At 40.2% G+C, this 14294-nt stretch overlaps 1 protein-coding gene across 4 annotated transcripts in view; it reads left to right on the top strand.

Annotated features, from left to right (window-relative positions):
* SNRK (SNF related kinase) overlaps positions 1-14294 on the top strand; it is a 48207-nt gene that overhangs the window by 25277 nt on the left and 8636 nt on the right. For all 4 annotated transcript variants that reach the window (XM_019724111.2, XM_019724112.2, XM_074312534.1 and 1 more), the window contains 2 exons: positions 7901-8042; positions 12555-12767. In XM_019724111.2, the coding sequence (XP_019579670.2) occupies positions 7901-8042; positions 12555-12767 (355 nt within the window). The remainder of the gene's footprint in view (positions 1-7900; positions 8043-12554; positions 12768-14294) is intronic.

Genomic DNA, 14294 nt, shown 5'->3' with positions numbered 1-14294 from the left:
AGCTCAGCCAAGTTCATCAGCGGAGACTGTACTATGGGACTGGGCTTCATTACAACTGAGTCCAGATCCACGTCCTTCGCTGTTTTTATATTTCTTATTCATCGTTCTACGTAACCCATTTTCTATATGACTGGCTTTGTCTTTGGAAAACACCGACTTACCTAATTTACCTTGATTTATTAGCCTTATAGTGATGTATTTAAAATTATATCCAGGATAGTGTAAAACATTGCCTCATTTAATAGTTTAAAATATTAATTCAGAATTATTTTAAACCCTGGAACCTAAGGAAAAAATCGTAGGGCTTCAGCATCTGTGGCACTGTCTGAGTAGGAAAACAAGACTGGAGTGAGATAGTATTCATTTCTGGCGCATGGGACCAAGCCGGGCACAGAGTAGGCACAAAAGTGCGTTGGATAAAAATAATGGAGGGGTTGTATGTAGATGGCTAAAAAAAGAGGCTGATGAAATGCAGAGGGTACATGCCCTGGTTGACTGTCCCTTTGGAATTGGATGGGGGGATGCCAAGCTTTGCATACTCCAGATGGCTCACTTGTCCCCCTTGCTCAATAGTAAGGTCCTTGAGAGAGGGAACTGTGTGTTTGTTTGTATCTTATCTGTGTCCCATCCTCATGGCCTGGTAAATACGACAGATTCTTAATGTTTGTTTAAATGAATAAATATTACAGAGATGAACTACAGAAATGAAAAATGGACATTCTTCTATAAACTGCTTTACGAAGTTTAATGGTGGTCGCCCTCCTTGCTCTTCTTTTTCTCCTTGTTCACATAGTCCTTCCTTTTTCTTGGCTTCTGTATGTATGTTTAATGAGTTCTAGACTCACCATGGGTCCGAGGAAAGCTGTACTTCCTCTCTTCAAAGAGATGCAGAGGTACAGTTTCTGAGGTGTGTGATGGACCACCAGGAAGCCCTGTGTCACAAGGTATTTCTTTAAAGATCTAATTGGGGAAAGCTACAAATCTGTGGCTGAACCTTACCCCTCCTTACACACTGTTGTGTTGCAATGCCACCAAGAAAACTGAGGTTCACCCCAAATGTTTGTGGCCCTATAACCCTGCCCCTTTTTTTGTCCTTTGGTCACATTTTATAAGACTGTTAGGGATTTTTATGAAACATCATTGAGTTTACTATTTGAGTTTTCTAAATCATTGAAGGAAGTTATTTGTGCTAAAAAAAAAAAATTACCATTAAAATAATTCCTGCTGTAGCTGTTAATGCTGTGGAGAGGTTGGTCTCTGAATCCCTGAAGGGAACGTGGCCGAGCCAAGTGTCCCCAGACCACAGGTTGAGAATTACTGTCTCAGTGAGTAGAGGACATGTCCAGGCTTTTTAAAATTACCTTTTACATTCCTATAAAGACCTTTCTGCTTATTTAGTTAAAGTATGTCCACATCATTGTACCCTGATAAGTGCAGCTAATTTTTAATTACGTTTTTCACAATAAATGAATGTTCTTGTAAGATAATTCAAATATATAGAAGTATATTGAATAAAAAGTATAAAATCCCTTTTGCTTGTCCCTGCCAGGCTCTCTCCTGTGCTCAGAGGTCATGGTTTTTATCAATCCTTGCAGCTCTGCACTGCTGCATGTAGCACTCTCTGCCCAGACACCCTCTCAGAAATTACCAGATAAGTGGTGCTGCCTGCAGTTTATCGCAGAGAGAACGAAGATGCACAGAAACCAGGTAACTTGGCCAAGAACACAGAGCTAATTAAATGGCCAGGGTAGGATTTGAACCCAGGTCTCCTGAAGGATCGCACAACTGTCCTGTTTTGCTTGGTGTATCTTTCCCTCCTCATCTGTCAGGGTCACTTCCTGATTGGTGCCAAATCCGATTTGTGAAGTGATTTGTGAGAGAATGCTGAGTTGCAAGGGTGTCTTCTGTGCTGTGGGTTTCTGGGAGCGTGTGCAGCCCCACAGGGCGTGATCGATAACCTTCTGACTCCTTGAACTGTTTCCTGTTTTCTTTTGACTTGAAAAACAAGTTTGCACAAGACCTTAAACAAACGACTAAAACAAACTGCAGCTTGTCTTCACTGATTCCCCCACACACAGACACACACACTCACTCTCACACTCACACTCTCACTCACTCCGAGCACTTCTTACTCTCCTTTCCCTCTTCACTTTTTTTGGAAGGACATGAATGACCGCCAGCTGCCCCTGGGCCCTACCCTCCGCCACAGCTGCCTTTGAAGGGCCTTGTCCAGTGTGTGCAGAAGCACTGCTTTCTCCTTAGTTTCAAGTTCACTCCATTCAGCAAACTTCTGTCGGGCAGCACTACCTCGTGGAGGGGCTAATTCTGCATCCTAGAAAGCTGTGCGTAATGGAGGAGGACAGGACAGTAGCTGTAATTCCAGCACTTTGTGTTGCTGCAGGGCACCAGGTGGCCCTGCTTGCAGGCAGGAGGCAGTGTAGGGTGACCTCGGGACATTGAGGGGCATGGGAGCCTCTGAGGATCCTAAGCACGTGATGGAATTGCAGGCGCTGCTGACCTGGAAGTCGGAGGACCCAGGAGCAGAGTCCGGGATGTCCCCTAAGTTTTGGTTGGGTGGAGGTGCCAGTGAGCCCGCGAGAACACAGGTTTGGGTAAAAGACGGTAAGCTGGTCTGGGCAGCATTGATAGTTCCAGTCCCCATGGAGCGGTTAGCATTTTAACGAATTCAGGCCTGGGAAAGAAACGTTTTGAAATAGATGTGATGGCATTCATTCTTTCTTTATTTTTTAAGAGAAGAAATAATTCCTTGTTGAATAATAAAACTTTGCTTCTAAATCACGTGTTTGATAAAACCAGGAATAATTTAGATGTCTTAAAACACGGACTTGCCCAAATTCTTCATTGTTCCAAATGACTTGACACTTCGTTACTTTCACAGTGGTCTCTAGTCATGTCCCTTAGAACCAACACTAGTCTTAGGAGCAAGAAAGAAGCTTTAGAGCTCTGGGTGGTTTGAATGCAGGTGAGTAGCTCACCCAGGGGACCATCGGCATGCGGTTTCTGAGTGTCAGACAAGGGCAAAGGTCCTGGGTTTCCTCAGGGAGCTCCCGGGGCCTCCACACTTCTGTGGCAGTCCTTGCTATTCTAAGAAAGCTCTGCCGTGTAAGTTAGTACTGGGTCATGTGTCAGTTTTGCTGGTGACCACAATTGGAACTGCAAAGTGGTTGCATAAATCCTGCTGGTTGTAAGTGCTGTGGTAACAGATGTTGGTCCCCACTTCACTGTAGTGCTTTTAGAACGTTCTATTCTTACTGCTGCCTTTATGACTCATGGCTACACTGATGAAAGAAAGCCAGAGACAAGAATAGAGGTTTCTACCTAAAGCCTTTCTTCTGGTCTTCCCATTTTTATTACCATGTTTCCCCGAAAATAAGACCTAGCTGGACCATCAGCTCTAATGCATCTTTTGGAGCAAAAATTAATATAAGACCCGGTCTTATAGTAAAATAAGACCGGGTCTAATATAATATAAATAATACAATAATAATATAATGTAATACTGGGTCTTACATTAATTTTTGCTCCAAAAGACACATTAGAGCTGATGGTCCGGCTGGGTCTTATTTTCGGGAAAACATGGTACTTGCTAATCCCTGTTCTTTTCTTTCGCTGTCTAGATAATTCCCTTCAGAAATGAGTTTTTAGAAAACCTCTCAGTAGTCATGACATTCTCCCCACCCCCTTTTGACAATTGCTTTTTCTGAAATCAGTCATTAGTGTGTTGTTCCTTTATTCTGTTTTGTTTTCATTTTGATCTTTTGTTAGCCTGCCTAAAATGAACTTTGTAGTATAAGCTCCCGCTCCAGGACTAGAAGTAGCGTCATTCAATTGCATCATGACAGACGGGCCTGCTGCATGTTAGGCGCTGAGACTTCCGTGCTCATCTCCGAGAGCTTCCTTCCAGCCAGCTTGAGAGCCGGGAAGGGGGAACAATAGCTCCAGGCTGTATACTAACCAGACTTCATTAGCTGTCCAACCCTTCCCACAGTTCCATGAGTTAGAAGATTATTTTTTTTTAACCAAAGGAATGGTATTAATATTTTATTTTTCCATTTTTTATTAACCAAAGGCCTATAGATAGGTTTAAAACTCGAAATATGCTTAAAATAGTATCAACATTTTGATTTTTCAGATGATTGATGTTTATTTACCTGTGTACCTTTAATATGAATAGACATTCTATTAACATTTCAAAAAAATGAAAGTAATGTAAAGCCCTGTTCAGTGCTGTTTCTTCCCCCCCACTACTCCTCTCCTCTGTCCCCCATAACAGACTTGGTGGGTCCCTTGTGGTCCTAGGGTCTCAAGCTGAGGCCATGCGCTGTACCTTGGGAGTTTGTAGTTTTATTAGCAAGTTGTTTTTTCTTTGTTTTTGTTTGTTGGTTTTTTTTAAATGGGAAAAGAAAAGATCATTAAAAATACTCACTAAAATGAATTTTTATAAGACAAGTACTACCTCCCGCCCCTATTATATGATAGATAACCCTTCCTGATGCCATTCTTGATCCTGTATCACCAGGTATCTAGTCATGGAGACCCAGGTCCTGAATCATCACTTTTTTTTTTTAAATCTGTGTTACTAAGAGGCCTTTCTTGTTCCCCTCCCCCATCTCTGTGAGTTTTTCTTCTCTGTGGTGGTTTTGTGCCTTCTTGAACTCACCTCCTTTCTGTTTCTGTTACCCGCTGTCTGTTTCTCACGGTGAACTGGAGCCCTGTGAGGGTGAGGGTGTCTCATTCCTCTCTGTGTTTGCTGGTGCCTAGAACAGTGCCTGGCACAGGGGACCGAGAGTGGGGCGGCAGCAGCCGCCTCTGAGGAACGCTGTGTGCCAGCTTCTGTCCTGAGGACTTCACATGGATTCAGTCGCGATGCTTTTAATGTTCATAGCAGCTTTAAGAGGAAGTACATTGCGGTCGCTATTCCCATTTGAAAGATGAGGGACACATTTTTAAATAACTTAGTCATACTACTTTGTGTTTCTTTCGTGACTGTTTTTAGCTCTTTCCTTTGGCCCTTAGGGTGAAAAAGTAAAATGTTTCAAAGATAAAAAGTAGAGAAAGAAGAGAAAAAGTCTGGAAAATAAGGAAATGGAACAAAGAGTCCCCTGAAAAATCATGTTATTTCGCTGCGGGGATCGGTTGCCCTTTCCAAAACTTTGTCCCCTTAATTACACTGCCGTTCTCCTCTAGTTTAAATGCTTCAAATTGTGTCATTTCACTTTGCAAACTACTTGGGATAGAATTGTATTCCTAAGTTTCCCGAATTTTAAACATTTCCATGTTCAGAAATGATTTGAGCCCTAACTAGAAACAGTGTGTGTGTGTGTATTTACGTTGTTTTTCATTTTTATTCTTCTAATCATGCATCACTTCCTAACAAGTAGACTGTGTTGGTTTGCTTGGGCAAATGATCCTGAAGAGAACATTTCCAAATAGTTGGACTGCCTAGTAGCTATTGAGCTTAATATTTAACAGAAAAAGAAAGTTTTCTTTAACCAAATGAGAATTGGGGTATTGGGTAATCATTAATTGATACTTATATTACTCATTATATTTTTAAAACATGAGTTTTGTGTAATTGCACTGTCAGATATCATCTCCAGTTTAGCATAAAGAAAAAATAAAAAAACGACTAGTGTATCCACAGTTGAAGTCTGAGATGGTAGAAGAAATAATGTAACCAAACTCATTTTATAAAAATTGTTTTTGTAGGATTTGTACGGAAATATATGAATTGATTGTATCTCAAATATGTATGTATTAATGGTTAGGTTTGGGTATGATAGTATCATGAGACATTGTTAATATTTTAACAACTGGAGAAAATCTTTATTTTGACTATCCTGATTTTTGTTTATGCATGTTTTTATAAGCCATTTAAAAATCTGCCCTCCTTGTGAAGGAGATTGCCAAGTATATATGATAAACAAAAACTTGATGAAATTCCAAGTGAAAGATGGGTTTATAGTTAATTTCTAGAATATAATTGTCTTGTAAAATGAAGGACACGTTCATTAAAAGGATAATTGTAATTGCCACCTTTTCAGACTGGTGGCTTTAGAGTTGGGGCAGGTGACCAAAAATAGCAAGTTCAAGTTGTACAGAAAGGGTTTAAGTTAAACATCAACCTATATAAATATCCTTTACAAATCTTAATAAGGTATCACTAGTATTGGGGTAATAAATTCTTCTCACTGGATAGTTAAACAGCAGTGCCACTAGTCACCATTAGTCAGATTGTTTGACTTTGAATGGGGATGGCCCTCTGGATTCCAAGGTCAAGGTAAAGAAATGTGGGTCAATCAGTGGAGTGGAGTCCTGAGCCAGCTTACTGTCCTGGAGCAGTAGGTCCAATAATGTATGTATCTGCCAAGCAATGCCAGGCAGACCTCTTAGGGACACTGCAGACCCAAGGGTTTGGACTGAATGGTGCTTAGGTCCCTTTCATTCTCATTCTGTAAATGTTTTAACGTTAGTAGATTTTTCCTTCTGCTTCACTAATTTCCATTGGAGCATCCTTAGTAAAATTTATTGTACATATGAAAAAATCACGGTGTGTATAGCTTTTGGGGTTTTGCCTTTATTACCCTCTTTGTATAGTTTGGGCCAAGGAAAAGGTATTTTATTGACAAGTTTTAATTATCTTGGAAAATAACCTGGAACCTACATTATTTTGGTTTAAGCTTAAAAGAAAACAGCAGTTGAGATGTAGTGACAAAGGCCACATGGCCTGCCCTCCATTCTTCTCTAAGCCTTTTGTGTTCTAGAAAGCTTCTCGAATTTCTCTCTTCTAATATGAATGTTTATATAATCATGTCTATATTTCAGTTTTTTGAATGAATTTACATGATGCCCGTCCTAAAAGGATTCATCCTTTTTTCATCTGAAAAAAACATCATTTTCCCATCCAGTTGAGGACTTTGCTTTTTATTTAAAGGCAAGAAGTAAGGGGCTATTTGTTGTTATAGGAGTTAGTCTAATGCTAGAGCCTTCAGATGTCAACTAGTCCAGACCTATAGTCAGTGCCTTATGCGGAGTATCACACAGATGGTCGCCCAGCCTTTGCTGGAATACGTACAGTGACGGGAAACTTACTACCCTTTGCAGGGTATTAACAGCTTTATTAAGTAGCGCCTGCTGTTTTTAAGCCAAAGTGTGCCTCCTTGTTGCTGACACCTTTGGTCCTAGTTCTTTCCTCTCAAATAATACACAACCAGTCTTTTTTCCTTATTGACAGCCCAGGAATATTTCTCCCCTCTTTGAGCTTTAATTTACTCATCTATAAAGTGACCATGAGTTACATGATCTGGTTATCTCACCAGGATGAGGTAAAGAACAACTGAGATAATTGTGACCGTAGGCAGAGTATTAATGTCTTACCGTGTTTCCTCGAAAATCAGACTAACAGGAAAATAAGCCCTAGCATGTTTTTCAGGAGGACATCCCCTGAACATAAGCCCTAATGCGTCTTTTGGAGCAAAAGATAAGACCTGGTCTTATTTTCGGGGAAACAGTAGTTGTATCTCTGGTATATAATATAATGGAAAACACAGCCGTGTGTGTCCATCGGCTTGGGAATCTGAATACGGTACTTCCCAGTTGATGCTCTTGCCATTAACAAATGAATTAATTCATCTCCTCATTGAACATTTATTGACCATTTGCTATGTGCCTGGCACTTGCTTGGGCCTTAAATGAGTGAAACACAGTAAATAGGACAGAATCCTTCTCTGCCATATTGAGGCTTTTCTTCCCTAGATCTTTTTGAGATATAAATGCTTTTGATTGTTAAACATAAACTAATATTGTTAGTCTGCTTTTACTGAACTGGTTTTGGTTTTCTAACGAGCCCAACATGTAACAGTATATCTTTGATTTATAGATATATGGAGCCTGGGAGTGATCCTTTTCATGCTGGTGTGTGGGCAGCCGCCCTTTCAAGAGGCCAACGACAGTGAAACGTTGACGATGATCATGGATTGTAAATACACTGTGCCATCCCACGTGTCCAAAGAGTGTAAAGAGTAAGTAAGAACAGAAAGCGTGTAGTATCTGGGTTCATTTTAACTTTTGAACTTAATATATGTAGTGTTTTGTGGTTTGGGGAGTTAACGCCAGAACGTGATTTGAAATTTAATATTAAGAGTACAGAATGTATTACTTCTCTTAAATATGCCAGTTTTCCTGAAACCTATTACATGCCTCTTCAGTCTCCGGGAGTGCTGGCTACTTTCGCTCGAAGACATCAGCACGAGAACTCTGTGCATGAGCAAACAGCACGACCACCTGGAATTATTTTAAGTTCCAGAGACGAGTTAGGGCATTTTCTTTTCTGAAATAGACCATCAGCACACCATTTTAGGATTTATATGGTGTGTCTCACAATTTTATTTGCACACCCCTCCCCCCAGTTGACTGAAGAGCTCTGTTTTGGTTTATGTGACTCTGGGAAGCCAGCAACCAAAAGTACACTCAGGTTGATTATCTGGAATATAAAATGCTGTGTGTAGTGAGAAATATGGGAATGGAATAAAGGAACTGTTGGAAGTTCAGTATTTCATTGACGTTCTGGGTGATATTTTTCAATAAGCTCAGCTGAGATTATAGCTGCCACTTAAAGGATTTTGCTGTAGTAACAGTTTTGAGTTTCTCCCATCGGCTGCCAGTCTGACAGCCTGAGGAATCTTTTCGCCAGGCAGTGCCCTGTCTTAGGCCATGTGCTAGATAGATACTAGTTAAGAACCTAGGTTTTCAAACTCTGGTTTCCAAGACTGGCTTCTCCTTCTAATGATGTGAGAATGGTAGAACCTACCTTTTATGGTTATTGTGAAAATTAAATGAATTAGTGTATTTAAAGCTCTTAGCTCGGTCCCTAGCACATTGGAAATACTCAATATGAATATTGATGATGTTTATGCCCTTATTATTCTCCACCCCAGGAAGCAGGGCTGCTGTCTGTGGGCATATGGTGTGTGCATGTCAGGTGTTTGTAAGTCAAGGAGTCTCTCCATAGTTCCTACTGAAAAACTAGGACAGTCTTATTTTTATATTGACATATATCATCCAAAAGAATGATTAAAATGTGTGTGTAATAAAATGAACACCTCTGTACTCGTATCCAGCATAAGAAAGAGAAGCCTTCTCTCTGTGTCTCCCTCCTAGAGGAATTATCTTTGATAATCATAGGACCATTCAGTTTTCTACTTTTTCTTGTGTTGATTTTGCTAAGTTGTGTTTTTTAAGGAACTCGTTCATTTTATCTAAATTTTCAAATTTATTGGCCTCAAGTATTTGTAATATCTTCTAATTATATTCTTAAAGTCGATAGATCAGTGGGGACCTTGCTCTTTTTTCATCCCAATATTGAGTGTTTTTGCCTTCTCTTAGTTTTGTCTTGATCAGCCTAGCCTGAGGTTTGTTAATTTTATTAGTCTTTCAAAGAACTACCTTTGTCTTTATTAATTTACTGTTACATTTTTTGTTTTATGTTACTAATATTCTTTTTTCTTGTCTGTATTATTTTCTCCTACCTAGTTGGTGAGCTAATTCTTTTGTTTTTTTCCTTTATGTTGGATACTCAGCTCCCAAATTTTCCTCTTCTAATGTGATAGTTAAGGCTATAAATTGCTTTCTAGTACCATTTCAGCTACATCCCACTAACTTTTACTTTAGTCCTTTTGTTATGATTCAATTCTGAGTATTTTCTAGTTTCTTTGGTTTATTTGGCCCATGAGTTTTTGAGTGGTGTTTTAAATCTTTAACTAGTTTTTCTAATTAGCTTTGTGACTCATTTCTAACTTGCTTGCATTGTGATCCAAGAATATAATATAGTCTATATGGTGCTATATTTTTTTCCAAATTGTTAAAGCCTGCTCGTGGCCTACCATGGAGACAATTTTTGTAAATAATCCTTTCGTTCTGGAAAAGCATGTATATTTTCCAATTTTTGAGGTCAGAGTTCTATATAAATCCTAAAGATCAAGCTTGTTAATTATGCTGCTCAAAATTATTTACATCCTTTCTGAGTTTTTGGATTGTTTGATCAAATACTTACTGAGATATTCTTCTACTGTGATGGTGGATTTATTGTTTTATTCTTGGAGATCTGTCAGGTTTTGTTTTGAATGTTATTTTGGTACAAACAAGTTGAAAACTTGTTTCTTCCAGGTGAATTGAACCTTTGTATTACTATTTATCTCTGATGCTTTTTGCCTTAAAGTCAGTCTGTGTTACCTAGTTTTAGTTAATCTTTTGGTTTCCATGCATGTGCTGTGTAATTTTCCATTTTTTTACTTTAAGCCTTTAATTGTCTTGGTTTAAGTACATCTTTTTTTAACAACTGGGAACTGGGTTTTTCTTTAATCCCATCTGAGCATTTCTGTCTTTTAATTGGAGAGTTAATTCCGTTTATATTTATTCTGTTCACTGATAAATGTAAATACATATGCCATCTTTTTATATGCTTTGTATTTGTCCTACCTTTTCTTTTTTCTTTCTTTCTTTTTATCCTGACCTTTGGGATTGGTGGAGGTTTTTCTTTTTCTCCTTATTTGACTTTTTCCCCTCCCCTAGCTTGGAAGTTGTAATCAATTATTTTAGCGATTTTCCTTTCTCTATTTTAATACACACATACATCTTTGTATACTTAATTTAATAAAATCTAGTTATTCCTTTATTCTCTTCCTAAACAACAGAAAATCTTCACAACACTTTACATTCAATATTTCAGTAATCTTTTTTAACTCCATAAATTAGACAGTATTATCATTTATATAGTAAAAAATTGTTTAGAATTACTCAGCTGTTTGCTAAAAACTTTGTTTATCCTTCTAGTTGGGATCACATTCTTCTGCCAAAATTACATCCTTTAGAACTTTTTTTGATGAGCATCTGTTGGTGAACAACTTTCTCAGTTTTTACTTGAAAATGTCTTTGTCTCACATATGCTCTTGAATGACAGTTTCATTGAGTATAGAATTCTGGGTTGACAGTATTTTCTCTCAGGTAATTGCAGCTATTACTCCACTATCGTCTGACACCTCTTGTTGCTGTTGAAAAGTCAGTTGTGCGTCTATTTGTTGTTCTTACATAAGTGATCTGTCTTTCTCTCCCAGGCTGCTTTTAAGAGCTTCTGTTTATTCTGCTTATGATAAGTTAGGCTTCCTGGTTCAGGATTTGTGTTCTGAGATGAATTTGGAAAATTCTCAGCCAGTATCTTTTCAAATACAGTGTTTTCCTTATTTTTCGTTCCCTCTTCGAATTCAACTAGATGTGTAGGTATTTTCACTCGGTCCTCCTCGTCTTTTAACCTTTTTCATATTTTCTGACTCTTAGTCCAGCATTGCAGGGTTTTTTCTTGACTCTTTATCTTCCAATTCATTAATTTTCTTTATGTCTAATTTTTAAAATTGGCCCATGATTTTTTTATTTGAAATGATTATTTTTCACTTTTAGAAGCCCTATTTATGGTTTTTTATTCCCTGATAGTATTTTTAAGCTTCTCCGTTGTCTTAAACATTTTTAATGCAATTATATATGCTGTGTCTGAAAATTTCAGTGTTTGAAGTCTCTGCTTTCTGATTTTGCTGTCATGTTTTTCAGTTCTTGCTAATGGTACCTTGTTTCCATTGCTCTTTTTTTTTTTTCCCTTCTCTCTGTGAAGGCTTATTCCTTGTAGTACTACATGGGGAGTTTTTTTAAGTTCCTACAGGAAGGGTTTGCATTTACTTCTGTACTAGTTGCCCAGGGGCGCTTCCAGCCTGAAAGTTTCCTTCTGGACATCTTAGCAGTAGATTTGGTTCTCATTTGTCATTCACCCTCACATTGAAGCTGGGGTCCCAGCTCTTTGCCAGGACCCTAGTTGTGCTCCCCACCTTCAATAGGCCCTACATGTTATATTATCTTTCATGCACTCAGTGTAGCCTTCAAAACCAGAGCAGAAATGGTCAGGCCAAAGGCCACCTTTGTCACCGCCTCCTCAGTCCTGCTTTTACTCCATTTTTACCTGCTGACCTCCCTTCCCTCCTCCCTTCTTCCCTCCCTCCCTCCCTCCCTCCCTCCCTCCCTCCCTTCCTTCCTTATTTTGCCAACACAATGCCTTTAAACAAAATACATGTCTAAAAATATATGGCATTTTGGTTGTTTTTATCAGGAGGGTTATTTATTCCTCCTGAAACAAGTTGACTCATGCACTGTATTCTGTATGTCATTGCTGATCTTTGATTCTGGTTCAGGTATGCCCCTAAGCCACAGTTAATTCAAAGACAGATACTGATACGTAGAGTTAATTCTAGACGATAGGAAACTGTATTTGTGTGTTTGTCTTCTCAGTATATCTAGAAGTTGTGATTTTTTATTTTATGAATCTGATGGCACTAAATTTTCTTTATTTCCATCTGCCCAACCACCACCACAAGTGAACCTAATGAAATTGATGGTATAAGTGTAGGGAGCAGTTTGGATTAATACGATTCTCCACCATTCCTAATCGCCCGGCCAGCAGTTTGCGTTAACAGTGGATTTCACTTCTTTTCCAGCCTGATCACACGGATGCTCCAGAGAGATCCCAAGAGAAGGGCTTCTTTAGAAGAGATTGAAAAGCATCCCTGGCTTCAGGGCGTGGACCCGTCCCCGGCCACAAAGTACAACATCCCCCTGGTGTCCTACAAGAACCTCTCGGAGGAGGAGCACAACAGCATCATTCAGCGCATGGTGCTCGGGGACATAGCGGATCGGGACGCCATCGTCGAGTACGTCGGCACCCTGGGCCGGGCCACGGGCTGGGGCTTCTTGGAATGGGCCCCCTCTGTCCCTGCCAAGGCCTGTGGACACTGTGTCATGGATGGAGAGCCCAGTTGGCAGGGCTTATGTCATTTATCTCTGTGGAGTTCCTGGCCCAGTGCCTGGCTCATACTTTTTGTTGTTTTTTTTGTTTTTAGTTTTATACTAATGCACATGGTATCATGGAGGCTGGGGTCCTCCTCCCTTCCTAGAGGGTGGGTTGGAGCAGCCTGCTTTGTCCAGGACCCTCTCCATTCCGTGTCTCCCATGGGCTCCCACCGTGAGCAGGAGTGCGGCAGCCCCTGGCGTCCTCTAAATCGGGCACACATGATGTAAGGAAGTGGCAGTGGCCACAGCCACGCCCGATCCTTTATGTTTTGCCCGTGGCTGCATCGTGCCGCACTGTCGGAGTACCCGTAAGAGACCACGTGACCACAAAGCCGGAAGCGTTGGCTCTGGTCCTGAAGAGCCCCTCCTGCCACACCTGGGACCCCAGATTCGCATGTTGTTCACTAAGTCCTTTAACACCAAAGGAGGATTTCATAACCTAAGAAGTTCTTAAAAATAACCTAGGAAGTTTGGAATCAAGGATTATATAAAGATGCAATTGCTTTTTTAAAAAGCAGCGATTCATTTCTTTAAGAGGTCCTTTCTATGAAAATCTGAAGCATTTCCACAAAGGAAAAGTCAAAAGTTATTTAACCTGTTGAATGAACCAGTTGGGTGTGATGGAGGTACAAAAACGGGGTTCCCATCAGAGGAGCCCCTTGGCACGGCTGAGTGATCTGACCCAGTTGCCTGACCTCGGGGAGGAGGAAGCTGCAGGCTGGGCTCACAGACCTCGGCAGCCTGTGGGCTGGTCACATATGGCCCTGGAGGGTCTGGTTTGTAAGGGGCGGTGTCTGGATAAAGGACACATGTCTTTAGGTTGGTTTTAGTACATGGGAAGAAAGATTTTAAAAATAAACCCAGGATCATAATTTTGGTTGAAGTACAGATTTCTATAGGTTTCTAATTAAGTGCATTAGGAGTTTTTACAGATTGACCCACAACTACGTAAATGACATAAACGAACAGAAGAGAGGCATACTTGCTGTTCCGGCCTAGGACACTCACTTGAATGTAGAAAATGATTTCATTTTTGACTGGATAAAAGCCTATTTTTATTTCCCTGAATTGGCCTAATGTTCTTAGCTTAAATAAGGAAATACCTGCCATGGTGTCACATAGAGCTATTTAATCCATGTAAGTTCAATTATAACTCTCAAAGAAGCCCTGATTTAAATGGCTCAGCTGATTCCATGTACCTGTCTGCTAGTGGGGACGTGCCCTGAGTGAAGCAGGAGCTGGGACCCCTGAGCTTCTGTCCTCCCAGCTGGTGTCAGGTCTCCATTATGAGCAGCAGCTCTTTCCGAGGGTGACGGCTGCGTTCAGACACACAGGTCTGTTGGTTTACGTTGGGCCCACCCTGCCCCCATGAGCTGTCGCCCTCTGTA

This window comes from Rhinolophus sinicus, linkage group LG10 (assembly GCF_036562045.2).
Source record: "Rhinolophus sinicus isolate RSC01 linkage group LG10, ASM3656204v1, whole genome shotgun sequence".
NCBI classification, from domain to species: Eukaryota; Metazoa; Chordata; class Mammalia; order Chiroptera; family Rhinolophidae; genus Rhinolophus; species Rhinolophus sinicus.
The sequence above is the reverse complement of the archived record's forward strand: the minus strand, read 5'-3'. Positions and strand labels throughout refer to the sequence as shown.